Source organism: Phyllobates terribilis, unplaced genomic scaffold (assembly GCF_046119375.1).
Source record: "Phyllobates terribilis strain yellow unplaced genomic scaffold, ASM4611937v1 Scaffold_5__5_contigs__length_657084704, whole genome shotgun sequence".
Taxonomy (NCBI): Eukaryota; Metazoa; Chordata; class Amphibia; order Anura; family Dendrobatidae; genus Phyllobates; species Phyllobates terribilis.
Genome location: NW_027362765.1, coordinates 460,858,231 through 460,884,799, shown reverse-complemented (window position 1 = coordinate 460,884,799; position 26,569 = coordinate 460,858,231). Strand labels below are relative to the sequence as shown.

Genomic DNA, 26,569 nt, shown 5'->3' with positions numbered 1-26,569 from the left:
AAAAACACAGCCATGAATAAAGAATGGTACCAGAATGTCCTCCTAGAGCAACTTCTCCCAACCGTCCAAGAGCAGCTTCGCGCCCAACAATGCCTTTCCAGCATGATGGAGCACCTTGCCATAAAGCAAAGGTGATAACTAAATGGCTCATGGAACAAAACATAGAGATTTTGGGTCCATGGCCTGGAAACTCCCCAGATCTTAATCCCATTGAGAACTTGTGGTCAATCATCAAGAGACGGGTGGACAAACAAAAACCAACAAATTCTGGCAAAATGCAAGCATTGATTATGCAAGAATGGACTGCTATCAGTCAGGATTTGGTCCAAAAGTTGATTGAGAGCATGCCAGGGAGAATTACAGAGGTCTTGAAGAAGAAGGGGCAACACTGCAAATATTGACTTGCTGCATTAACTCATTCTAACTGTCAATATAACCTATTGGTACTCATAATATGATTGCAATTATATTTCTGTATGTGATATAAACATCAGACAAACACTAATAAAAACCAGAGGCCAGCAGATCATGTGAAAATATAATTTTGGTGTCATTCTCAAAACTTTGGCCATGACTGTAGGTAGGAGTATTTAAAACAAGAAAATGATAAGGGTGCCCATACTTATGCACCTGTCAAATTTTGTTTGAATGCAGATTGCACATTTTCTGTTAGTACAATAAACCTCATTTCAAGGCAGAAACATTACTGTGTCCAACAGTTACTACATATATCAAACTGAAATAGCTGTTGCAAAAACACCAATTTTTATAAAACATTAAGCTTAAGATTAATAGGGGTACCCAAACTTTTTCATATAACTGTATTCTTTTGTCTTTTGGAAACTGTCAACAAGCTGATGTTGGCAAATCTGTTGAAAAGAAAGGCAATAAAGATTTATTATAAATAAAACTAAAGAAACTGAGGTATTTAGCAGTGATAAATCTTCACGTTATATATTTTCTATTTCTAGTGCATGACTTGGCATGTGCAATGCTATGGTTGTATTCATTGTCCATTTTCTATGGTATAGGAAGTTCATTCCTTTCTTCAGGAACTGGGGCTAGAGGGGGAACTTTGTGAGTGCTCCGGGCGACAGTGAATCTACTCATGTGCAGGGCTTCTTCATAACATGGAGGGGTCTCTGGTCCAGTATAAGGAAATTGTGGAGGAACATGGGAGTGAGATACAGCAAATATCCTCCGAGCAGCTGGACCAAACACAGACTGAAGAGCTGTGAAAAGAAGAATAGAGTCTTAAGTCAGGGGTTTATAGGGAATCTGTCAGCAAATTCTATAATACAAACTGTAAACATTAATTTTTTTTTAGATATTATTCCTGATGAGACTGGTCAAATTTCATGTGACTGTATAATCCCTTTTTAATGTTTTCCCAACTGATGTTAAAATTAGCAACTAGTGGTGAAATATCAGGAAGGAAACGTTTAAAAATCGATTATACAGCCAATCTGTAATAGATTTTTTTTCTAAGTTAGTACATCTGCCCAAATCAGGTCTAAGTGATCTATTTAATAATTTATAAAGTTCTTATTATAAAATCTAGTGACAGATCCTCTGCAAGAAAAGATACTTCATTTATCAGGTTACAATCAATGGAAGTAGCGTCTCTGCTTCTGTATTTTAATAGAAGTTCCTGAAAAAAATAACTGAGTATAGATTTCAATTTAAGGTTATGAAGAAATGAAGCCAGGCTTTTTTAAGAAGTGTAAGCACGTGAAAAAATAACTGAATTACTGATCCATTACTTATGTAGCCTTACTGATCTTATCTTTACTAAATTCAATTCTATATCAGTAAACTTCATTGAAATGAGGATCGAGACTCTTTAAGGCTACGTTCCCATAGAAGCTAATTATCGCGGACCACCGTTGGCATTTACCGCTGTGGATATCATAGTGAGAAAGGTGAAATGTGCATAGAAAAGTGTAAAATTCACACCTATATCAGCAGCATAAATTGACATTCTGTAGATCTCTAACTCAATTTACATTGTGAATATATTTTGCAGCGTGTCCTTCAGATTTCCTAAAGTCTCATGCACTTTGCTGGCTCTGTAAATCACAGCAGATTTTCCGCAAGTGAATATGCAGCATAACATCTGCTTTATTTTTGCATTGCGGGAACTTAAGTAACTGAATAGGTTGCAATTTTGCCTGAAGATGCGCTGTAAATTATATTTATCCTGCTTCTATGACCATGTTTCGGTAATATTTAGAATAAACGTAGACAGCATTATATTTTGTTATGAATATATTGTCTCTACGAGTACCCACTGAAATGTAAAGTGCTACGGAATATATTTGGGCTATGGGATAAAAAATTATTATTATTATGGAGAAAATCCCGATTCGTGTGCAATTGCATACTGGCTCGGTGTTTTGCTTATTCCAGCGGGACCGTTTATCAAGTTGGTTGTATGTTTTGGTTTACATAAGAGTAAAGCTGTGACCAATTTCCACCCAACATTTGGTGTTTAGTTAACTGATATATACACACGTGGTCAAAATTGTTGGTACCCCCCGTTTAATGAAAGAAAAACCCACAATAGTCATAGAAATAACATGAATCTGACAAAAGTAATAATAAATAAAAAATCTATGAAAATGAACAAATGAAAGTCAGTCATTGCTTTTCAACCCCGCTTCCACAGAATTCTCAGTAGGGACAGTGTTCTTTTCTTGATATGCTTCATTTTTCCATCTGTGAACATAGAGCTGATGTGCCTTGCCAAAAACTTCCATTTTTGTCTCATCTGTCCATAGCACATTCTCTCAGAAGCTTTGTGGCTTGTCAACATGTAGTTTGGCAAATTCCAGTCTGGCTTTTTTATGATTTTTTTTCAACAATGGTGTTCTCCTTGGTCTTCTCCCATGAAGTCCACTTTGGATCAAACAACGACAGATGGTGCGATCTGACACTGATGTTCCTTGAGCTTGAAGTTCACCTTTAATCTCTTTAGAAGTTATCCTGGGCTCTTTTGTTTCCATTCGTATTATCCGTCTCTTTGATTTGTCATCAATTTTCCTCCTGCGGCCACGTCCAGGGAGGTTGGCTACAGTCCCATGGATGTTAAATTTCTGAATAATATGTGCAACTGTACTCACAGGAACATCAAGCTGCTTGGAGATGGTCTTATAACCTTTACCTTTAATATTCTTGTCTATAATTTTCTTTCTAATCTCCTGAGACAACTCTTTTGTTTGCTTCCTCTGGTCCATGTTAAGTGTGGTACACACCATGTCACCAAACAGCACATTGAGTATCTGTAGCCCTATATACAGGCCCACTGACTGATTACAAGATTGTAGACACCTGTGATACTAACTTGATACACAACTTGTTTAAACATGTCCCTTTCGTCACATTATTTTCAGGGGTACCATCATTTCTGTCCAGGCCTATTTCATGAGTTTAATTTTTAAAAACATTCTGTGGAAGCTGGGTTTAAAAGTAATGACTGACTTTCATTTGTTCATTTTCATAGATTTTTAATTTATTATTACTTTTGTCAGTTATTTCTGTGACCATTGTGGGTTTTTCTTACATTAAACGAGGGGTACCAACAATTTTGACCACGTGTGTATATGTGTATATATACCGTATATATATATATACAGTAAGTTAAAATTTTGGGGTCAAGTGTACACAGTATGTAAAGTGCTACGGAATATATTCGCACTATAGAAATCATTTTTTTTATTATTATAGACATATTTTGCGAACTGTTCTAAACTATTGATAAGGACGTGCAGACGTGGAGTACATGACAAGCTTCAAATATATTTCACAGATCACTTTGCAAAATGAAAATTTCGTGTTGGGTTTGGTGGGACGTCTGATACATTTCTTATATTTTGTCTCTTCTTTAGAGTTCATGCAGACAACTTTATTTTTGTTGAAAAACATCAGATTGCACTCAGACCAATGTTATTGGGGCCGCGCACATGTTTGATTTGTTTTCCTCGGAAAGAGTCTGTCCAAGGAAAATATTGTAGCATGCCCGATTTGCATCTGATATTCAGATCACACTTGGCCATGCTAGTCAATGAGTTTGGAGAAAAAAATAGGATTACACTATGAAATCTGAGTGCAGTCCGATTTTGGTGAAGAAAAAATCCGGTACTCTATTGCGTTGCAGAAAAATAATATCAGATTTATTAGAAAAGCAATCCAAAAACAGTGATATTTCTGTCAAAAGGACCTTCTTCAGACAGATTGCATATGGTACACTGCAGGTAACAGAGCTGTGGGGAGTAGGGATTCAATGACCATAAGTTTTGCGTATATCAATAGAGTGCCGGATTTTTTCTTCACTGATTATATGGAGTAGTATCCTATCCTGGCACCATATTTTTATACAGAGTGACGTACATCAAATCTATATATTGCAGTGCGATTTTCACGGACTGACAGAATGGAGAAGATGGAGAATTTTTTTTGCCATCTTATCCTCCTCCAAGAAAATCGGAGCACGCTATGCTCACACTCTGGTCAAACTCAGAGCTTAATTGGACTTCTTGTCTATTATGACAGAAAATACGGATGTGTGCACAAGCCCTTACTCAAATGGGACATCCCTATTCTTTATCATAGGGCTTAGTTTTTCTCATTATTAACATTCTTCAACCTTCGTTCCCTTCTGATCCTCCCCCTCCTTACCTTTGTCCATATTAAACAATTCTGTCATATACAAGAGGCTTTTATTTTATTTATGCATTGTGCAATATTCACCTATACAGCTTATCTGTGTGAAATAGTCAATTTTGGGTATATCATTTTTAAACCAGTTTTTAACACCTTCTGAACACTGCACATCTATGGCACGTCAGGTGCAGGCGTATGGATTGGGATTAGGAGCTGAACTGACACCAAACCCAGCAAATGCCTGTAACAACAGCAATCTGAGCTGCTCTTAACCGTTTAAATGCTGCTATCAATTTGCGATTGTGCCATACCGTGCGCCGATCAGTCCCCGTCCCCCCCAAGACTCAGTTGTGGGGGAGGGGGGCCTAATGGGTTTCCATGATAGTCTGCTGAAGGCTGAGTTTCTTAAGAGACTGTGATTTTAATTATATAATGCAATACAGTGGAAAAAGTGATCAGATGAGTAGTAAATAGAGAAATTTAAAAAATAATGTAAATAATAAAAAAAGGGAAAAAATTTGAATCAGCCCCCCTTTTTTAAAAAAAAAAAATCCCCATTTTTCAGTACATTGTACGGTAAAATAAAAGTTGTCATTCGAAACTACAAGTCATCTTGCAAATATCAAGCCCTATGCCAATGGAAAAATAAAAAATTATGACTTGGAAAAAGGAGAGGAAAAAACGGACAAGCAAAAATCACAAAAAATAATGGTTAGGCTAACTGCCCACGATGCAGAAATTCTCCGTATTTTTCCTGAGCGTTTCTGCATCTCCCTGGCAGAAAAAACTCATGGAGATTGTACATGCGGATTGTACATGCGGATTGTACATGCGTTTTTCCTGCCAGGGACAAGCGGAAGTGAAGCGCTTTGATCATGCGATTTCGCATGCGGGTTGATTCGCAAAATAATTGGTAGTGCTGCGGATTTTTCCGCAATGATAATCCGCAGCGAAAATTTCTGCAGCATGTGCACAGCACATCCGGATTATCATTGGGGGACATGGCAGGCCTTCTACCAAGCGTTTTTTAAGCGTTTGTGCGGTGGAATTGCCGCTGCGGAAACGCTTAAAAAACGCATCATGGGCACACAGCCTTAATGTATCTTCAGCAAAGTTAGTTTTTTACTTGAAATAAGTGATCTTGGTTAGAGATGAGCTGAACTCCAAACATAGACTTCTCCTGGAAGTCTGTTTTAGTGTTCGGAGTTTAGGGAAGTCTGGGAGATTGAGAGAGATAGAGAGATAGAGAAAGCGAGAAAGGGTGAGTGTTCTGGCTCCAAAGTTCGTCTCCCCATACATTTCAATGGTGATCAGGTTCATGTTCGAGTATAGTTCTGGCACCTGAACCAAACTTTGGACTAAACATGAACTTCCATGAGTCTGCCCATCCCTAGTCTTGGTGTACAGGTAAATGTATGCCAGACATACAGACATAAAGAGGACTGTGTCCAATGTGTTTAGTGAGATGCACTAAATTTACACATTTGGCACCATGCGACCCATTTTTCTTATATTTGTGCACTTATGACATTATAGATACATTTTTAATACGCTGAGTTCTCACTTTACATTGCAGATCTGCTTTGAGAACAAACATTCCAGGTGAATAGAGAATTGCTTTTACAAGTATTTTCTCTCATAACTGAAGGTCTCCTCCATATTGCTGACCTCAGTGCTGCAGCCACATCTCCTGCCTAGCAACCAACTCCATGACTACAGGAAGCCCTGAAAAATAAGATTGTTCTCCCGGAGGGCTCTGGTTCCCATCAGTATTTCAAAGAAGCTTGATGATTAGGTGGCATTTTTATTCTACTAATTGATATCTGTTTTTCTAATAATAATTTATGTCCATATACAGCATAGCAAGACAGTGCCTATAGAAGTGGTATGCTAGCATCAGAGGCTACAAAGTCCTGCAAATAACTGCTAGAGAAAATATATCATGCCATGTGTCATAGGGCAGCAGATAATAGAATTTTCCTCCTGTAAATACATACATTGGTAATATATCTGGAATATTGTTGGCATTGTATAGAGCACCAGACTAAGCAAGGCCAGTGCCATCACCTGGCGAACCCAATAGGTGACGGTTCTAGGGCTCACTCTGCCCAGGTTTCTAGATGTACAAGTACAGAGGATGTTCACACTACATAGATGGCTCAGGACCTCTTGGAACCTTACAGTATGCCAATAGCATTGACATCCCAGCCAAAGGAGCCTACTGAAGGCCCCAATGTCTGCAATGTCTGTATATTTGTGCACAGTGGTATAACTACAGTCCGATGGGCCTCGGTGCAAAATGTGAACCTGGTCCCACACCTGCTTATTGGTCAGATGTATGGGCCCTTGTACGGTACTAGATCCTATAAAGATATGTGTGTTTGCACCCCATGTAATAATGTCCCCTGTAATGGCCCCATCTTGTAATAATGTCCCCATCCTGCAATAATGTCCACCATCCTGGCCCCTTCCTGTAATAATGTCACTCGTCCTGGCTCCTTTCTGTAATAATGTCACCCACCTGGTCCCTTCCTATAATAATGTCACCCGTCCTGGCCCCTTGTAATAATGTTATCCATCCTGGCACCTTGAGATAATAATGGCCAATCCTGGGCCCTTCCAGTAATAATGTTTCCCACTCTGGCCCCCATCCTATAACAATGTTCCTCATCCTAGGTACCTTTCTGGTATAATGCACCCTCCTGTGCCCCTTTTGTTCTTCTCCAGCACATTTTAAAAAGAAACAAATGATTATTTTTACCTTTCCTCACTCCCATAATGTGCAGCATCCTCTTCTATAGCTGGCGCAGAAGCTGGCAGCTGACTTTGGCATGCCGTCACCGAGCAGCATATGACGTCACTGCCATATGCCGCATGTCACGGGCAAGCTGAGAGCATGTATTGTAGTGCAGGGAGCCTGGTGTTCTCTGCGCTGCAATCGATTTCAGCTGTATGTGCGTCCAAAGTGAAATTGGAACTGGCGTTGGCGGGCCCCCCTCCGGAGCAGACCTGGTCGCACCCTCTGTGACCACGATCATTATGCCCATGCTTGTGGACCCCAGCCTGTGGTGGGACTTCATAGGAGATAAGTAATTTTACAATACACTTAAATACTACAATGTATTATATAAGAGATCACTTGTTCAAGTTCCCTAAGAGGAGCAATAAAAAAATTAAATTATTAAAAGAAAAAAAAAATTAAGAGATCATATCACCTGTTCTTTTCTAAAATGTAAATACTATCTAAAAAGAAACAAACATATTTGGTACTACTATCGTGACTGTCCAGTATTGGAACTGCAACACCAAGAAGGAAAAGTCATGGAGTTAAAGGGGCAGTCCACTACTAGGACAACTCCTTCTTAAACTAAATGTCCGGCCCTGATAAAATAATAAAGCCTACACTCACCTCCCGTGCTGGCTTCATTCCAGAGGTGTCAGCACTCGCCGTCCAAGGCTGTGATGTGGGGGAATATACGTGATGCCCGGCGCCCAATCAGCGCTGGCGTCACTGTCCCCAACTTCGGACAAACTGAACATGAAGAGGAAGTCAGGGATCAGCTGCAGCCCTGGCTTCCTCTTCATGTTAAGTTCGTACCAAGGCAGGGACAGTGATGCCAGCGCTGATTGGGCGCCGGGCATCACGTGTTATTCCACCGCATCACAGCCCTGGGACCACGAGTGCCGACACCCCTGGAACGAAGTCGGCACGGGGGTGAGTACAGGCTTTATTATTTTATCGGGGCTGAACATTTAGTTTAAGAAAGGGTTGTCCTAGTAGTGGACAACACCTTTAAGGAAATCATTTAATCATTAGACATGTTAATAATATGCAAATAATGAAAAATGTGAACAAAATTTTCAAAGCATCTCAATTTATTCAGTATCAAGTATGCACTTGTGACACCCCAGGGGTCTGGTTGCCACAGTGATAGAGATATTACGTCTGAGAGCAGGTGGGAGGTCTCTTGGTCAGGGATCCTATGCATGCCACACCTCCTGCCCAGTCCTGGGAGGGGAAGAACTTCCCCTATATAAACCTAGGGCTGAGGCAGGGTTAGTGAGTAGAGAAGAAGTAGAGACAGAGAAAAGAAGCAAATATAGGAACAGAACATCAGGAGCTCTGTGGGAGCAGTGTTACAAGGAGTCAGGGGCTGGCAGCTGCAGAGCTCGCCCTGACTGAGAAGATTTCTTACCGGACCCGGAGTCCGAGGCTGTGGGGACTAACTCCTACCCAGCAGCAGAATCCGTCAGGCAGGGGATTCCAGGTCCTCTGGCCAAGAAACCCGAAGGCACGGTCACACGCATGGGACCAGCACCGCCGTCGTGGAGCGGAAGCTACTAGAAGGCCCCGAGTCACCGGCCATACGGGTGAGCACCACACGGTACACTCAGGGACGTGGGCTACTTATACCCGCCTCTAGCAAGGTAGCCAGAAGAGTACAGTTAGTTTGGGAGGCCTACAACTCCGCCTGGCCAGGGGAGATCCCATCTGCTCAAGGACTGACCAGGCCCCAATCGCTAGCCAGTACTCCGGGAGGGTCTATCTTTGTCACCAGTAAAGATCCTGAACTACACCGTACCGTCTCCGAGTGGTTCCTGCTACCCCCATCATCCACGTCGGCTGCCCTGAGGCCATACCCCTCCCGTTGGGGGTTATACTATCACGCTGCACAATCCTACCACCGGCCTCAGCGGTCTGCCCTGCAGCAGCAGCTCCTTAGCTGTACTCAACGGGTGGCGTAGTCGTCCAACATCTACCGCTGATACATCGCCGCTCAGTTTGACTCCCTGGGCACGGACCGGGTCACCGCCACGAGACTACAACCCTCAACAGATCCGGCTCCGGGTAAGCTCCCGCGTGCGCAACGCAGCGCGACACAGGCCCAGGGGCGCGTCAACTTTTGGCGTAGTCGGCAGGATTTCGTGCCCGCAACCACCGGGTACTGCGTGCCTGAAAGAGACTGTTCAAACTTACCTGTGGTGAAGATTCCCGCCATCCGGCGCCATTTTCAGCCTTCTTCCCGCCTTCCGTGGAGTTTTCCCGCCGTTGGACGCCATCTTGAAGACGTCGCGCGGGAAGAAGAGGGGCGTGGACTCCGAAAGCGCGCGAGAACTGAAGCCCCGCCTCACGTCCGGACGTCGCGTAAGGTCCTGGAAGGAGCCCAGCAGACGCCGACGTCACAGGAGCGCGACGGAAGGTCCTCAACCCTGACGATCTACTGCGGAGCCGCGGCCTACGGAAGAGGATCATCGCAAGGTAGGCCACGGTCCACTAGGGGGGAGGAGGATGTCGGATACGGAGGAGAGCTTCACTGCCTCAACCCCCGCCAGCGCCATCGCTGCTGCAGTCATGCCTTTCACCATGCCCTATATCGCGGGAGCGGCCTGGCTACCCCAGTACTCAGGGGAGTCACATACCCTGCATGACTTTAGAGAAAAGCTGGATAGCCTCTTCCAGGTGTACCCCCTCACAGAAGAGCAAAAAGTGAGCATCCTGGTGGCCCAATTAACTGGGGCAGCCCGAAGGGAGGTAAAGTCCTGGCCACCTGGGGGGAGGACTGTCGCAGGGATACTAACCCGGCTGAGGGACACCTTTGATACCCGCACCTCAGCCGAGATCAAGCTTAGATTCTACGGGTGCAAACAGCGGGCACATGAGAGTATAAGGGACTATGCCCTGAACCTACAAGAGGCCCTGAGAGCCATTAAGCAGACCGACCCTGACGGCGTGGGAGACGAGGACAGGCTGTTGACTGAACAATTTATAGAGGGTTTATATTGCAATGCCCACCGAACCCAGTTGCGGGCAATGGCCTTACAGGACCCTCATCTGGGATTTGCACAGTTCAAGGACAGAGCCATCCGGGTGCTCCGAGAACCGGCACCAGGTGGCGTTGTGACCCACAGACGCCCCACTACTACTTACCACCAGGAGGCGGCGCCCTTGTCGGCAGGGCCTGTGGGAGCTGATGCGCAGGCTTTGAGCAATGACCCGGCTCCAGACCTGCACCATCAGGTCCAAGAGCTAGCTAAAAGCGTTGCTGCGCTAACCCGAACTGTGCAGTCTTTACAGGTTTCTACTCCAGGGAAGATCCAGCTGGCATCCGGACCGGAGGACATCCCGTGGCGTCGACCAAGGAGGACCCCACCGGCCAGAGGACGACCCAGCGACCGATACAACGAGGACGGACGACCCATCTGCCGCCGCTGTAATCAACCCGGACATATGGCAAGGTACTGTCCTTTAAACTGGCACAACCTAGGGTAGAGGGCCAACCCCTAGGAAAAAGATCATCAGGCCCATCGAACTGGCGCGACAAATATGTGGGAGGACGTCCAGTCTTGCCTGTGGTACTGGATGGCATTCCTATGAGTGCCCTACTGGACACCGGGTCACAGGTCACCACCATCCCGTACGTGCTCTTCAAGCAGTACTGGAATGACTCGGATATTACCCGCTACCCTGACGACGACTTGAGTATCATCGCCAGCAATGGTCAGCCCGTGCCACAGATCGGATTTAAAGAGGTGACCATTAAAATTGGTAGAGTTGAACTGGCAGCACAGGGACTGATCATTGTAGACATTGACAAACACGAGAGTCACCCAAAGATAACTCTAGGAACTAATGTATTTGAAAATTGTCTTGCAGAGGTGATTTTCCTTTTACAGCAGGTTGCCAAGAATGCCAGCTCCGGCGAGCAGCGAGTGCTCCAAAAAGAGATCCGGGCACTGATGCGACGGCAACAGGTGGAACTCTCCGGCGGTGAGATTGGTAGCGTGAGAATGTGTGACCCTTTCCCTATTGCCATGCCCCCAAAAAGTGAAATGATGATTTGGTGCCGGGCAGCTATTGGTCTGAGAGGTAGAGATTACCAGGCAATGGTAGAACCAGTTTACTCAGACAGTAGGCCCACCATCTTGACAGCACGGGGCGTGGTTAATGTACGCCATGGGAGGGTGCCCGTTCGCATAATCAATATCGGGAAGAGGGAAGTGTACCTGCCCCGGTATGCCACGCTAGCCAAATTATATACCATTAACCAAAATGCTATACAATCTGTGGAACCCTTGCCTCCATCTCACCCGGAGGAAGGTAACGGCTCTAAGAAAACAATGGAGGACTGGTGTCAGCAACTACATTTGGGTACTGACTCCACTCCCTCACACCAGAAACAGGGAGTCTATCGGGTGGTTCAAGAGTACGAGAGAGTGTTTAGTAAACACCCGTTAGACTTCGGGCGAGTCAAGGGGGTAGAACACCACATCCCCACGGGAGACCATCCTCCCATAAAAGAGAGGTATCGACCCGTACCCCCTGCACACTACCAACACGCCAAGGGGATGCTTAGAGACATGAAGGAGGCTGGGGTGATCAGGGATAGCTGTAGCCCCTGGGCAGCTCCACTAGTCTTAGTCAAAAATAAAGACAACACCATGAGGATGTGTGTAGATTACCGGAAAATCAACCGTATCACACACAAGGATGCGTACCCCTTCCCAAGGATAGAGGAGTCTTTGGCTGCTTTAAGATCTGCTAACTTCTTCTCTACCTTGGATCTCACTAGTGGGTACTGGCAGGTTCCTGTAGCAGAGGCGGACCGGGAGAAGACCGCATTCACCACCCCGATGGGACTTAGCGAGTTTACCTGCATGCCGTTCGGACTCTGCAACGCACCAGGAACCTTCCAACGATTAATGGAGTGCTGTCTGGGCCACAGAAACTTCGAGACGGTCCTGTTGTACCTGGACGATGTCATCGTATATTCTAAGACTTATGAGGACCACCTGAAACACCTGGCGGAAGTGTTCGAAGCTCTGGCAAGCTACGGCCTAAAGGTGAAACCCTCCAAGTGTCACCTCCTGAAACCAAAGGTGCAGTACCTGGGACACGTGGTGAGCGCTGACGGAGTGGCTCCCGACCCTGATAAGATCACCGCAATTAAGGAATGGCCAAGTCCCTCCAGTGTAAAGGAAGTGCGGCAGTTCCTCGGGTTGGTAGGCTACTACCGCAGGTTCATCCCCGGTTTCACCAAAAAGGCAGCTCCTATGCAGGACCTCCTGATAGGCCAGTCCCGGAAGGCCAAGAACCAGAAGCCGCCCTTTAGATGGGAGAAGTTGGAAGAAGAGTCCTTCCGCCAGCTGAAGATGGCCCTCACGGGGGATGAAATCCTGGCGTACCCGGATTACAGCCAGCCCTTTATCCTCTACACCGACGCAAGTAACATCAGGCTAGGAGCCGTGCTGTCCCAGATCCAGCAGGGGAAAGAGCGAGTAATCGCTTACGCCAGCCGAAAACTGCGACCCACCGAAAGAAACCCTGAGAATTACAGCTCATTTAAGCTAGAGTTCCTGGCAGTGGTGTGGGCAGTCACCGAACGCTTTAAGCACTACCTCGCTTCTTCCCGGTTCGTCGTGTACACGGATAACAACCCGTTGACACACCTGGACACGGCAAGACTCGGTGCCCTAGAGCAGAGATGGATGGCCCGCCTGTCCAACTACGAGTTCACCATCAAATACCGGGCAGGACGCTCCAATACCAACGCGGACGCCCTGTCCAGGATGCCAAACCTACCGGACGTAGGAGAAGATCCAGAGGGACTGGAAGAAGTCGAACTCCCCGCGTTTCACCGTCATGGGACTATCCAGTATTCCCATCGGGTAAGGAGTAAGCAAGGCGCTACGCTTAACCCCTTACCTCACTACAACTGGGCGGAAACGCAAGACAGTGACCCTGCTGTCCGGCTGGTGAAGGAGATGCTGACTCAGCCAGAGGCTCGCCTTGACCCAGACGCTCCGGAGGAAGCCAAGCAACTGTGGGCAGAAAAGAGTAGACTGTTCCTTTACAAGGGGAAGTTGTGCCGCAGGATGGTTAACTCCCGGACGCATGAACTAATCTGGCAAGTAGTGGTGCCATGACGAGACGCAGCCATGGTGATGGAGGCATACCACGATGGAGCTGGGCATTTCGGATGGAAGAAGCTGGAGTTCCTGCTGCGCGGGCGGTTCCATTGGGTAGGCATGAGGGGAACCATCGAGAGGTGGTGCAGAGACTGTGGCCCGTGCAACCTGAGGAGGAAGGACCGTGCCAGCCAGAAGACTCCCCTGCAGTCCATCGTCACCCGGCAGCCGTTGGAACTGGTAGCCTTGGATCATGTAAAACTGACCCCAAGCAGAAGTGGCTACGTCTACGCGTTAACCATCGTGGATCATTACTCCCGGTTCTTGGTTGTCGTCCCCGTCAAGGATTTAACGGCTCAAACAGCAGCTAGAGCCTTCCAGCAGCACTTCTGCCGTCCACACGGGTACCCGGACCAAGTGCTGACGGACCAGGGACCTGCCTTTGAAGTGGAGGTCTTCCAGGAATTCTGCAATCTGTATGGCTGCCGGAAGATAAGGACGACACCCTATCATCCGCAAACTAATGGACTTTGTGAGAAAATGAACCAGGTGGTAATGGATCTTCTGAAAACGTTGCCCCTGGAAGAACGCAGTCTGTGGCCTGAGAAGCTGCCCGATCTGGTGGACCTATACAACCACATCCCGGTAGGTTCCATCAACTGTACCCCGGCTTACCTAATGAGGGCGAGACCTGGTAAGTTACCTGTTGACCTGGAAATGGGAGTCCTGACACCCGAGGACACTTCACCAGAAGCAGACTGGGACACAGAGAGGCAGCAGCAGTACCGGAAAGTACAGGAGAGCGTGGAGCGAAGTCTCTGTCAGGCTAGGGAGAGACAAGAGAAAACTTACAACCAGTATGCTCCCGCTGTTCCCCTGGTGCCCGGAGAGCAGGTCTTGAAGAGGAAAAGACGGCTCCACAAGTTGGACGACCAGTGGGAGAAGGACCCGTACACCGTACTGCCCTCAAGCCACGAGAACCCGAAGGTCTGTACCATCAGTAAAGACGGAGGGGAGACCACAGCCATTGTATCCCAGGATCACCTGAAGAAGTGTCCTGAACAGCTACGGAACCCTGAAGAGGAACAAGAAGACCATCGACCTGTAGAGGAAAGGGAAGATATGGTTAGTACTGTGCTCGGAGACTTCCCTCGGTCTTGGACTCAAGTCAATGGTGCAGTTGTGGTACCCGTACTCACCTTCCTCCAACCAGCATCCCAAGCACCTACGGAGCAACAGGTAGAGCTGGAAGAACAGCCGGTCCAGGAGGCAGAAGACCCCACACCAGCAGACCAGGAGGATCAACCCTCTGCTTGCAGTGAGCCTGCCATATCCCTAGTGAGCCAAAGGGCCCGTAGACCGCTGCCCAGTTTACCCTTAACAGCTCCTACACCCTGTAGTTCAGGGCCAGACAGTCAGCTCCGTAGGTCCACTAGGGCCACTAGAGGCCAGTTACCCGCACGTTGGAGGATTTGAAGTGTATAAATTGTTTTATTTGTGGTTACCTGTTTTTCTTGTTGCTTGTGTATAATTATGTGTTTCTAGTTGTTTATAGGAGTCTTTGGTGGATTTACCGGGAATCCTGTGTACATAGTTGGAGCGTAACCCAGGACGGACTAAAGACTGTTAAGGACTCGGGGCAGGACAGACCCCTACCTGGTTACGTCTCCCTGTTTTGGTGAAATGGACACCTTGCTTTTCTTCAAAGACTGCACCCGGTTACGGACATGCCGTGACCACCTTTATGTGTTTTTCTTATTGTATCATTATTGTTATACCTTGTTATGTTTTTTCAAAAATATGTTTAGTCCCGGAGTACTAAATTTCACTAGGGGGGAATGTGACACCCCCGGGTGTCTGGTTGCCACAGTGATAGAGATATTACGTCTGAGAGCAGGTGGGAGGTCTCTTGGTCAGGGATCCTATGCATGCCACACCTCCTGCCCAGTCCTGGGAGGGGAAGAACTTCCCCTATATAAACCTAGGGCTGAGGCAGGGTTAGTGAGTAGAGAAGAAGTAGAGACAGAGAAAAGAAGCAAATATAGGAACAGAACATCAGGAGCTCTGTGGGAGCAGTGTTACAAGGAGTCAGGGGCTGGCAGCTGCAGAGCTCGCCCTGACTGAGAAGATTTCTTACCGGACCCGGAGTCCGAGGCTGTGGGGACTAACTCCTACCCAGCAGCAGAATCCGTCAGGCAGGGGATTCCAGGTCCTCTGGCCAAGAAACCCGAAGGCACGGTCACACGCATGGGACCAGCACCGCCGTCGTGGAGCGGAAGCTACTAGAAGGCCCCGAGTCACCGGCCATACGGGTGAGCACCACACGGTACACTCAGGGACGTGGGCTACTTATACCCGCCTCTAGCAAGGTAGCCAGAAGAGTACAGTTAGTTTGGGAGGCCTACAACTCCGCCTGGCCAGGGGAGATCCCATCTGCTCAAGGACTGACCAGGCCCCAATCGCTAGCCAGTACTCCGGGAGGGTCTATCTTTGTCACCAGTAAAGACCCTGAACTACACCGTACCGTCTCCGAGTGGTTCCTGCTACCCCCATCATCCACGTCGGCTGCCCTGAGGCCATACCCCTCCCGTTGGGGGTTATACTATCACGCTGCACAATCCTACCACCGGCCTCAGCGGTCTGCCCTGCAGCAGCAGCTCCTTAGCTGTACTCAACGGGTGGCGTAGTCGTCCAACATCTACCGCTGATACATCGCCGCTCAGTTTGACTCCCTGGGCACGGACCGGGTCACCGCCACGAGACTACAACCCTCAACAGATCCGGCTCCGGGTAAGCTCCCGCGTGCGCAACGCAGCGCGACACAGGCCCAGGGGCGCGTCACACTCCATGTGCAGAAATTCCCACACTTGGCTGCTATGAATGAGGTATCAGGATGGTTGTCTGAGGAATGTTCTGTCACGCTGAATGCATTTGGGCAAATCATCAAAATCCGCTGCTGGAAGCTCCCTCTGCAATTGAATTGCCAACCAATGACGTAGCAGATGTGTTTGATGGGAGACAAGTTCATAAGTGCAGATTTAGGCCAAGCACAGTAGCATGAACAACATGCAGCTTGGCATTGTTGTGTTGAAAAATGACTCCTGGAACATTTAGGAGAAATGGCCAGACCACCGGTTCCATGACCAAATCAATGTAGCTGAGCTATTTGTGTTCCTGGAAAGAAAACTAGAGGGGTCCTGCTACTGTACTTTATGTCACACCATAATCCCTGGAGCAGGACCGTGGCTCAGGGTGGTCATACCAGTGGCAGTCTTTATAGGGTTTTTGTGGTTTAATGTCCGACTACGCCACCCGTGGATTGCGGTCAGTGCGAACCGCCGCTGCAAGGCAGACCGCTGGGACTGATGGTGTATGCAGCTGAGGTCGTGTAACTCCCCACGGGAGGAGTGCAGCCCTAGGGCAGTGTAGTAGATGGTGGGGGTGATGGTGCGGGCGTCCCAGCACTAGTAGTGCTGTATGCGGTGAGAAAGCACAGAGACAAGGTATTGCAGTTCAAGTTCTTTACTCACAGTTCTCATCCAGGTCACTCATACGCAGGTAGGACCGCCCGAGCCGTGCTGCGTCCACCAGGCAGGGGGCTCGATCAACCCCCAGGTAATTCCGGAGTGTGGCACAGGACTCCCTTCTATCCTTTCGTCAGCCGTGCCCCACCAGTGACACTACTTCTGTCCAGCTGCCTCGGGTCTTCTCCTGGGAGGACTGGGTGTCCACTTCCCTGACCCTATGTGGTGTGCCTTCCTAGTAGGTGTAGTGAGGGGTCGCACCAGTAAATGGTCACGACCGCCGGTCCTTGGCTGAGGATTAGTCGCCTCCACCAACTTGGGATCCGGTACCCTGTTCTGCCAACCCATCACCCGCAATCTCCTGGGTCCTTAGGGTTCCTTCTGCTTCCGTGTCTCTGGGCCTCTCTTGGTGTTCTGTTCCTTCTTACTTTCCTTTCTGTTCCTTTCTGTTTCCGTTCCTCTACTCTGGCTCTGGCCTCCACTCCAGGCCTGCCTCGTGGAGCTGGGCCCAGAATGAGCCACAGCTCCCTGTTAGCCCTCTCTGGCTGAACTCCTTCTCTTCTCCAACTCTCTGCACTCTCTTCCCTGAACTAAGATGGTGCCCACCTTTTATACCTCCCTCTCTGTGTATGAGCCCAGGTGACTTGCAACCAATGGGCTCCTACCTATGCCCAGAAACCGTCCCCTCCTGCTCCTACATCACTGGGTTTTCCTCCCCCCTCCCCACTCCAGCCAGGGACATATTCTGTCGTGCCTGCATTACTGTACTAATGGGAGCACCGTTGAGCTGTCCCCCGGAAATGGGGTGTGTGTGATGCATGCAGCTAACCGAGCCCTGGTCCACACTCCATCCTTACCCGGGAGTGGAATATCACACCTCTGGTTGAGGTGCAATACCCCTGTAGCGACCGAACCCTCGGGGCGCTACACAATGATAGTTGGAGTTTGATCTGGAGACCACATAGGAAACGCCATGAAGAGGCCTTCATGAGGGAACATGAAAGTGTGACAGGAGCTCTTTTTCAGCACGACAACGCCAGGTCGTATGTTACTACTGTGAGCAGCCTGTATGGTTTAAACATGCTAGCATGGCCTGCACTGTCTCCTGACTTGTCTCCAATTAAGCACATCTGAGACGTCATTGGTCAGCAACTGCAAAGAGAGCTCCAGCAGCGGATCTTGATGATTTGCCCAAATGCATTTAGCATGGCAAAACATTCCTCCAAAATTATTAATAGCCTCATTGATAGCAGACAAGGTGTGTAAGATTGGGTATTTCAGCGTATGATGCTTATACTTGATACTGAATAAATCAAGATGTTTGGAAAATGTTGTTTCCATTTTTTTATCATTTGCATGTTATTAACATGTCTATCAATATTGTAATTTTCATAATTCCATGAGGTTTCCTTCTTGGTGTTGCAATTTCAACATTGAGAAGTGTATTTTTTCCATATAGTGAAAACAAATGAAAAAAAAAAAATTTAAATGGCACCAACGCTGTTTTTTTATTCAATTTGCCTCTTATCAAGAGAAACAAATAGAATAAAAAAGCCATGAGAAAGTCTGTATGGACCTCAAAATGGTAATGAATGATATCTGAAAATGAAAAACATTATAGCTCTTAAAAGGCGAGGAGGAAAAATTTAATTCGTAGAAGGTCCCTCAAGGACTCTGTCAACCAAGAAACTGCATAAACCTGTAGCCAGCCCTATCTCTAAGGCAGTATAGCCTCCAGCAACAAGCTTTTTTCATTCAAAGCCCAAAACTAATTTACAGGCACACACTGCAATTAACATAAAAAAGTCATGTCACCATTGTAAAAATCACTGCGTGCAAAATAACTAGCGTTATTGGAATGTCTGTACTGTACTGTAATGGCTTGATAAGAGATAACCATGGAATGCCTTTGCCTTTTAAGTGACTCACAGGTCAAAGTACTTTGGATGGTACTGTCGTGGTCGAAGGCTATGACTGTGACTTCACAGGGCTGTTCCCCTGCCCGCTCTGGGCAACGCTGTTGTCTCAGGTACCAGCAACGTAGACAGGTGCAGGTGACTCCAAACATTAGCAGCAATACTCCTGCAGTAACCACAAGCCTAAGACGGAATAGATAAATGACAAAGAATTGACAGCTATTAGGTTTTTATTTTTTTTATGTATTTAGTATAATATTGCTCTTTTTGACTCTCTTTATTATCTGCAAATCATCTAGATTTTATCGCACTGCTCCAAAAGTATAATTTTATCAAAGAAATAAAAAACAAAAAATGCAGCCTTTTTATGTATTTTAAAGCAGATTGTAGTTCTTACCAAATGTACCATTGGCTCATCCATTCTGTCTTGGGGCAGCTATTTGTGCAAGCAAGAGAAAAAATATTTCAATTAGGACTCGGCATAGGTACTGTATTGTTTCATGGTCTCATTGTCACGGGTGTGTCAGAAGTGACAGACAGTCACCCTGCAGTTGGTACTGCGCTGCCAAGACCTGCGGTCACGTGAGCGATCAGCTGATCTGAAGAATGTTCCCACCGGTACTTGTAGTGAGCTCACTGGGGCTGATCAGCTGATCTTCAGCTGATGAACCCCAGTGACCTCACTCCAGCAGCAATGTATACTGACAGGAGTGATTTTACCCTCCTGTCAGTATACATTGCTGTCTTCTACAGCAGTGGCTGATTGCTGATGTTACTGCTGTAGAAGTGACGTGGAACGCCGAGGGACAGTCATTGGAGGTAATTGTGGACTGGGTCATGATGGTTGGTGGATAGGTGAGGGATATGGTTGTTTGTTTTTTTTACTTTTTTTTTCAGAAAATCGAAGGCTTCGGGGACTGACAGCGCAATAAATTTTTTTAAAAACCATGTGTTTTTTATTTCATTAAAATACTTTATTCTGGCCGTGTATTTATTGAAAAGGGAGCGATAAATTTACTACGCAGTTAGTAATGGGGGCGTCTTATAGACGCCCTCCATTACTAACCTGGGCTTCACGTCAGACACCAATACAAGGCTGCCGTGAAGCCCAGCCCCATTACCCCACAGCCACCGCTACAGGGCAGTGGGAAGAGCGGAGGCTAAGAGCCAGATTTGGCGCATCTTATGGATGCGCCATTTCTGGGAATGCTGAGGGGTGATATTAATAGTCACGGAGGGTGCTAGTATTCATGGCCCCTTCCCTGGCTATTAATATAAGCCCACAGCTGTCTGTTTAGCCTTTTCTGGTTAGATTTTATAGGAGACCCTACGTCAGTTTTTTTCTGGGGTCCCCCTGTAATCTATGCAGCATAGGCTAAACAAACATCTGTGGGCTGATATTAATAGCCAGGTAACATTGTTGGCTAATGGCCCCTTCCCCGGCTACTAATATCAGCCCCCAGCGGTCGGCTTTCCCTTTGGAAGTTATAAAAATGACGTGGGAGCCCACGCCATTTTTTTTTTTAATTTTAGGCTCTGTGCCTAAAATTCTGTAGTGGACACGCTAGTCTTCGCTGCAGATTTTGACTGATTGAACTGTCATTATATGCGGTGGATTCACATGTACCGACAACAAAAGTGCGGCATTAGAACACCGCATTTTAGATGCAGCAAAAATACGCTGTGTCCAAAGCGCTGCTGAGTGCTGATTGGGGGGATGTAGCAGTTAACAAAACAGCTGTGAGCTGTTAATAATGGCGAGGGACCATGCTTGTCTAATGACACCTTCCTAGGCTAAAAATAGCAGCTCACAGCTGCCCCAGAAATTATATGAATGGAAATGCTAATGAGATTGGGTGAATTGGATTAGCTGACACCTAGCTCTTTTGTTTGGTGATGACAAGGTGACAATCAGACCCTTTCATCACCAAACCTAATTAAAGTAAAGAGTTAAATAAACACACAGACACTGAGTAAAGACTTTATTTGAAATACAACAGACACATTCTTTAATCATTTAAAATAACCAATATACTCACCCCAGTTCTGATGGTAATCCAAGGGTTTAAGTAATGTCCCACCAAATAACTTTATTTAGCGCCAAAAAGCATTAATTGATGTTCAAAAACACGTCAAAATTGCAGCAATACCGCGTGGTTTTTCCGCAGCATTTTTCCTGCCAAGGAGATGCAGAAACACTCAGGAAATTTCTGCTTCAAGGTTTCTGCTTACAAAACTCATAGTTCAGGAAAATGCTAGCAATTGTTTTCTTGCAGCAACTTCGCTAGTGTCTTTTCAGTCATTTTTGCGGCTGCTCCACCGTCTTTGCTCTATACTTTTAAGTATTTCGAGTGCGTGGTTTCCAAACCTGAAGTGGTTGAAAGAAGTGCCATGAGACAGAACTTTTGCACAGCAGTGTCATTTTGACATTGCTGTGCATTATTAATTTTTAATTAATTTTTAGTGCCGCTTTTTCAGGCAGATTCCATGCGGCATCGTTCTTGTGGCGGAGGCTCCACTGCCACTATCTTTTGCACTATTCTTCTGTTAGGAAGCTGCCCGAAGACTGAGCATGTCAATTCTTTTAACCGCTTCAGGGTGTCAATACTATGAAGTGATTAAAAGATGTGATATAAGATAGAACACTTGCACAGCAATGTCGTTTTGACCTTGCTGTGCATTATGTTCATTTTATGGGGCATTTTTGCAAAAAAATGCTTTGTGCCCATAGCCTTAACCAAAGTTGGGAATATTACTCACTGTTTAGAGTTTTCACAGTCGACTTCACAGTCTCCCTCAGATGCCTGTAATAGTAATAGTAACAATATGTATAAATATAAAGAAAACCTACTGGGAAAAGATAATAAAGTGTCTGAGCTTACATTAAGAAATGGAAATCACTTGTCATTGCTGTGCTAAGACACAATGTATGGACAAAAGTTCTGGGACACACCTCTTAATCATACATTTTTCATTCAGTCCCATTGCCACTTGTGTAAAACATCCAGCCTCTTGCCATGTAATCTGCGATTACTAACATTTGTGAAAGGCTCATTGTAAAGAAACGTCTGAAGTGTTGTACTGTAATAGGATATCCACAGACACACACTTTTTGAGAAGTCGATCAGTTCGACTTCTCCCTACACTGCTCCAGTTGCATGTGTGTATGTATGGAGAGACCTGTCAATTAACTGGAGACTGGAGAGGTGTGGAGGGGGGCTGAACCGGACTAGTCATGTCACTCATAGAGTCCCCAGCAAGCTTTTCAAACTATGTTTTCTATGAAAGTCATACCAGTCTGCAATCGTGCTGCCAGGCTCTGATTCATACTGGGTACAGTTCAGGCAGATTGAATTTAATTACAGGTTCCCTTTAAAACATACATGTCAAATTATGGCCCATGGGCCAAATCTGGCCCGCAGGATGGTTTTATTTGGCCTGCAACACCAGAACCACCGTCCCTATGTGGGCCCATTATTCTGTATGGAGGACAATGTGGGGCCCATTATACTGTAAGGAGGACTTTGAGGGGCCCATTATTCTGTATGGAGGACTACGTGGGGACCATTATTCTGTATGGAGGACTATGTGGGGCCCATAATACTGTATGGAGGACTATGTGGGGCCCATAATACTGTATGGAGGACTATGTGGGGCCCAATATTCTGTATGGAGGACTATGTGGGGCCCATTATTCTGTATGGAGGGCTATGTGGGGCCCATTATTCTGTATGGAGGACTATGTGGGGCCCAATCTTCTGTATGGAGGACTATGTGGGGCCCATTATTCTATATGGAGGACTATGTGGGGACCATTATTCTATATGGAGGACTACGTGGGGACCATTATTCTGCATCTAGGACTATGTGGGGCCCATAATACTGTATGGAGGACTATGTGGGGCCTATAATACTGTATGGAGAATTATATGGGGACCATTCTGCATGGAGGACTATGTGGGGTCCATTATTCTGTATGGAGGACTATGTCGAGTCCATAATACTGTATGGAGGACTATGTGGGGCCCAATATTCTGCATGGAGGACAATGTGGTGCCCATTATTATGTATGGAGGACTATTTTGGGCCCAAAATACTGTATACTGGTTGCCCATGACTTTGACCACTTTTTTCATTTTGGTCCTCTTTGTGTTTGAGTTTGACATCCCTGCTTTAGAAGAGTGTTTATTAAACTCTTCTGTATGTTCTCCTGAAGACTGACAGTTCGGACCAGTGGCATGGCTGAACTGTTCTCTCCCATACTGCTAGAAGAGGCAGCTTTTAATCTGCATCATAGGAGAAGCACAAAGGCACTGAGGCTGGTTGGATCCAGCAAATCCAGCCTTCTTTACAGCACTGCTTGCAGCCTCTATGCTTTAAAGCTGTGTTCCCCAATTCTTGTCCTCAAGAGCCATTAATAGTGTATGTTTTCAGGATTTCCTTAGCATTTCACATTGCATTGGTGTCAATCACTTGTGCAATACTAATGAAATCCTGAAAACATGATCTGTTGGTGGCTCTTGAGGACTGGAGTTGTCAGTAATCTAGACAATGGGCAAATAATTAAAATAGAAATCCGTCTATTCTTGACAATGAAGAGGATTTTTAATAAGAAGTAGATTGCAAAGTTCCTTGTTTTTACAAGGATTTAGCAGTTTTAACCATTTTTAGAACGTAAAGCAACCCATTTTAACCCAACATGGTTATTGTTTAACTCATATTTGCTGCTTTATATCATTTCAAGTGATTTCTTAAAATACATTCAAATATTTTACAGAAAGTAGAAGACTTACTGCTCAATAGTTACTTGTTTCTATTCTCTGGTCCATCTTAAAGGGGTTATTGGGAGTCCAGCACCTACTTGGACTTCAAACGTGTACCAAGGAACTAAAGAGCATGCCTCAACACATATCAATACTATAAGCTGTGGGGGCTGCTACTGCACTCTATAAAAAGACCCCCACGAGAATACCAATCTCTGCCCAAACTATAGTGTAGTCATGACCAAGATGCTGCTCCATAACGCCCCAGCACTTTACAGGAAAATTGTGTCCAAATCCCAATGTGCTATCATGTGTGGGGTTGATCCCAGTCACTTGTAGGCCACAAAACTTCGCCGTCTCCAGGCCTCCATCTTCAATAGCCGCCGCACATAGATCAAGAGACATCCGGTTTGTTTCAACAACCAAAAGTTTACTGGACAGTTCAAGTTCATCAGATTGCAACACGCAGTATTGGGCACCACACTTCCCGTTTCTTGATTCCTTAACACAGCACACTATCAGCATTGATATCCATTCCTACTGGACTATCCCCATGTTCACTATCTCTCTCAGCTTCTGGGATTTCCCATCCAGTCCCTCAATCCACTCCGAATCCTTTACTTTCCCTTCCTCCTGTTCCACGTCTATTGTCCCCTGCATGCCAGTGGATACAGCACTCTCCATAGTACTCATACCGAGCCCTGAGCTCCAAACTTTGTAGGAATGTCCACAAGGGATTCTAGTAAGGCCTCCTACTGCCATGAACGATAGATATTGCTGACGCTAGCAGCCCATTGAACTTGAATTATGCCTTCATTACTGTACTTTCCTATCTGACTTATTATCAGGAAGTGCCTGCTTTTCACTAGCACTAATCCATTCCTACTGTGGGCTAGTCTCAAACATTAATTGTATCATATCCTAAGTCTCAGCTAACTAAAGTTACTCTTCTCCTAACAGTCTGTATTAAGCCTATTGCCCTCATCTTATATGCTATATTCTAATCTATATCTCTACCCTATGCTGTACACTACGATATCACAGCCTATTTACAATATACACTAAAACCGCAGTACCTAGTTCACATTTCACAAAACACAAAATATGTATAAAACCCATGATATTATCTACATGACGCGATTGGTGTCTTCAGGGGGAAGGAACATGACAGTACAGTCCACCACTCTTACAATAGTGTATTGCCTGGACATACTTCTGGGTAAATTGTTGTTTGGGCGTTTTGCTATATTTTAAAGACAATCTCCGTCCTATGTTCATGGATCTTCTATCTAGTTCCTGTTTTGCTTACTACTGTATATACTGTTGTACTTAGAAGTTCTAATTCTTGTATTTTGTTTGGAAACTTTTCTGCATTAGCCAGCATACTTTTGTTTTTACTTTTTCTTGGCCCACACACTTTTTCATATGGAATCCCCAGGTTGCTGCCTGTAGACTAGCCTTCTGGAAGACATTTTAAATTACTTATCCATTCTGTTTCAGTATGTTATATAATTGGCATCTATAATATTTCATCAGCTCCATTACACCTAGTCATTTCCACCTTATCAAGCACTGTAATAAAATTAGGATGAATTTGTCATATTTTTAGATCGTTTTTGTTTTTGCTCTATGTCTTACCAGATGGAGTCCTATTCCTACAGAAAGAAAAATGTGTCTTCTCATGCTACTGCTTCACCCAGTACCTAAAATATACATGTAAAAGAAATGGGGCTTCAGTATGCTGATTCATTTTAACATTGACAAGATGAAAACAGACACCAATAATATGCCAAAACAGTATTATTGACGAATAATTTATTGTACATGCACGTCTTGGACCAGTCACTTTTTGGCATTTTTGGTTGAAGGGTCTTCCAAAAAATAAACTGGACTTAGGGTAACTCACTGCTGGGACTACTAACAATCAGATGTAATCTGTGGCAGCAAATGTTTAATATCCCTACACCAAAGCGAAAATTAAATATTACTCATTTCCCATTTATATCAATATGCATTATACAATCGGTCCTAAATACGTGAGAAACTCTTTAAAGCTACTTTCCATGCTCTCTAATGGATGAAGGTTTTGGATAAGATTTTGAATATTGTTCAAGTTTTTTTTCGACTTTTAACTCTATTTTCTAAAGTGTCCCAATCTGTTTGTTTTTTTTAAAGTCTATTGAGCTAAAATGATGTAGAATCTTTAAGTATTATTTGGGTGCAGAAGTGTTCAAACAAGAACCCATGGGACCCATGGAGAATTCTGCAGAACCCATTAAAGATGTATGAATAGAAATATTATAATTAGGGATTTCCTCTTACCTTTAAATGGTAGCGTTCTTTAATCCTTTCAGGTACTGTTCACAGCAGAAATAATCATGGCTTCAGTGTGGAAGTTGTTTGTATGATGTGCATCTCTTCCGCTTGCCCTCTGTGAGGTCCCATGTAAGCCATTGCCCTGTAATAATGGGCATGTGGGAAGGCTTAGATTGTACAATTGAGATAAAGACTTGACCCATTAATGAACTATTTTGTTATTTCACTACAAGTCTTTATGTTGGGTTATCATCACGTACAGTAAATGGAAACATAGCACTTAGTTTAAACTAATCTAAATATTGTAATTGATTTCCTTTACTTTAGAATTTATTGCATGTTTTACATGGCTCTTCATGTAGTCAAAAGCCCAGGGGGCCTTAAATTAGTTGTTGTTGAATGAAAAAGTCCAATCTGTTATAATTACAAATGTTAATATTAACCGGAGACACATTAAGTTTAGCTATGTGGAACTGCTGGA

At 45.3% G+C, this 26,569-nt stretch overlaps 1 protein-coding gene across 1 annotated transcript; it reads right to left on the bottom strand.

Moving 5' to 3' along the window:
* Nucleotides 1–1,020: 1,020 nt before the first annotated feature.
* On the bottom strand, nucleotides 1,021–25,455 carry TMEM52B (transmembrane protein 52B). Its single transcript, XM_073681384.1, has 5 exons — nucleotides 25,411–25,455; nucleotides 21,770–21,813; nucleotides 19,407–19,445; nucleotides 19,023–19,192; nucleotides 1,021–1,232 (listed from the first exon to the last, which is right to left on the bottom strand). Exons 1-5 carry the CDS (start codon nucleotides 25,453–25,455, stop codon nucleotides 1,021–1,023), a joined length of 510 nt encoding a protein of 169 aa, XP_073537485.1.
* Nucleotides 25,456–26,569: the final 1,114 nt, after the last annotated feature.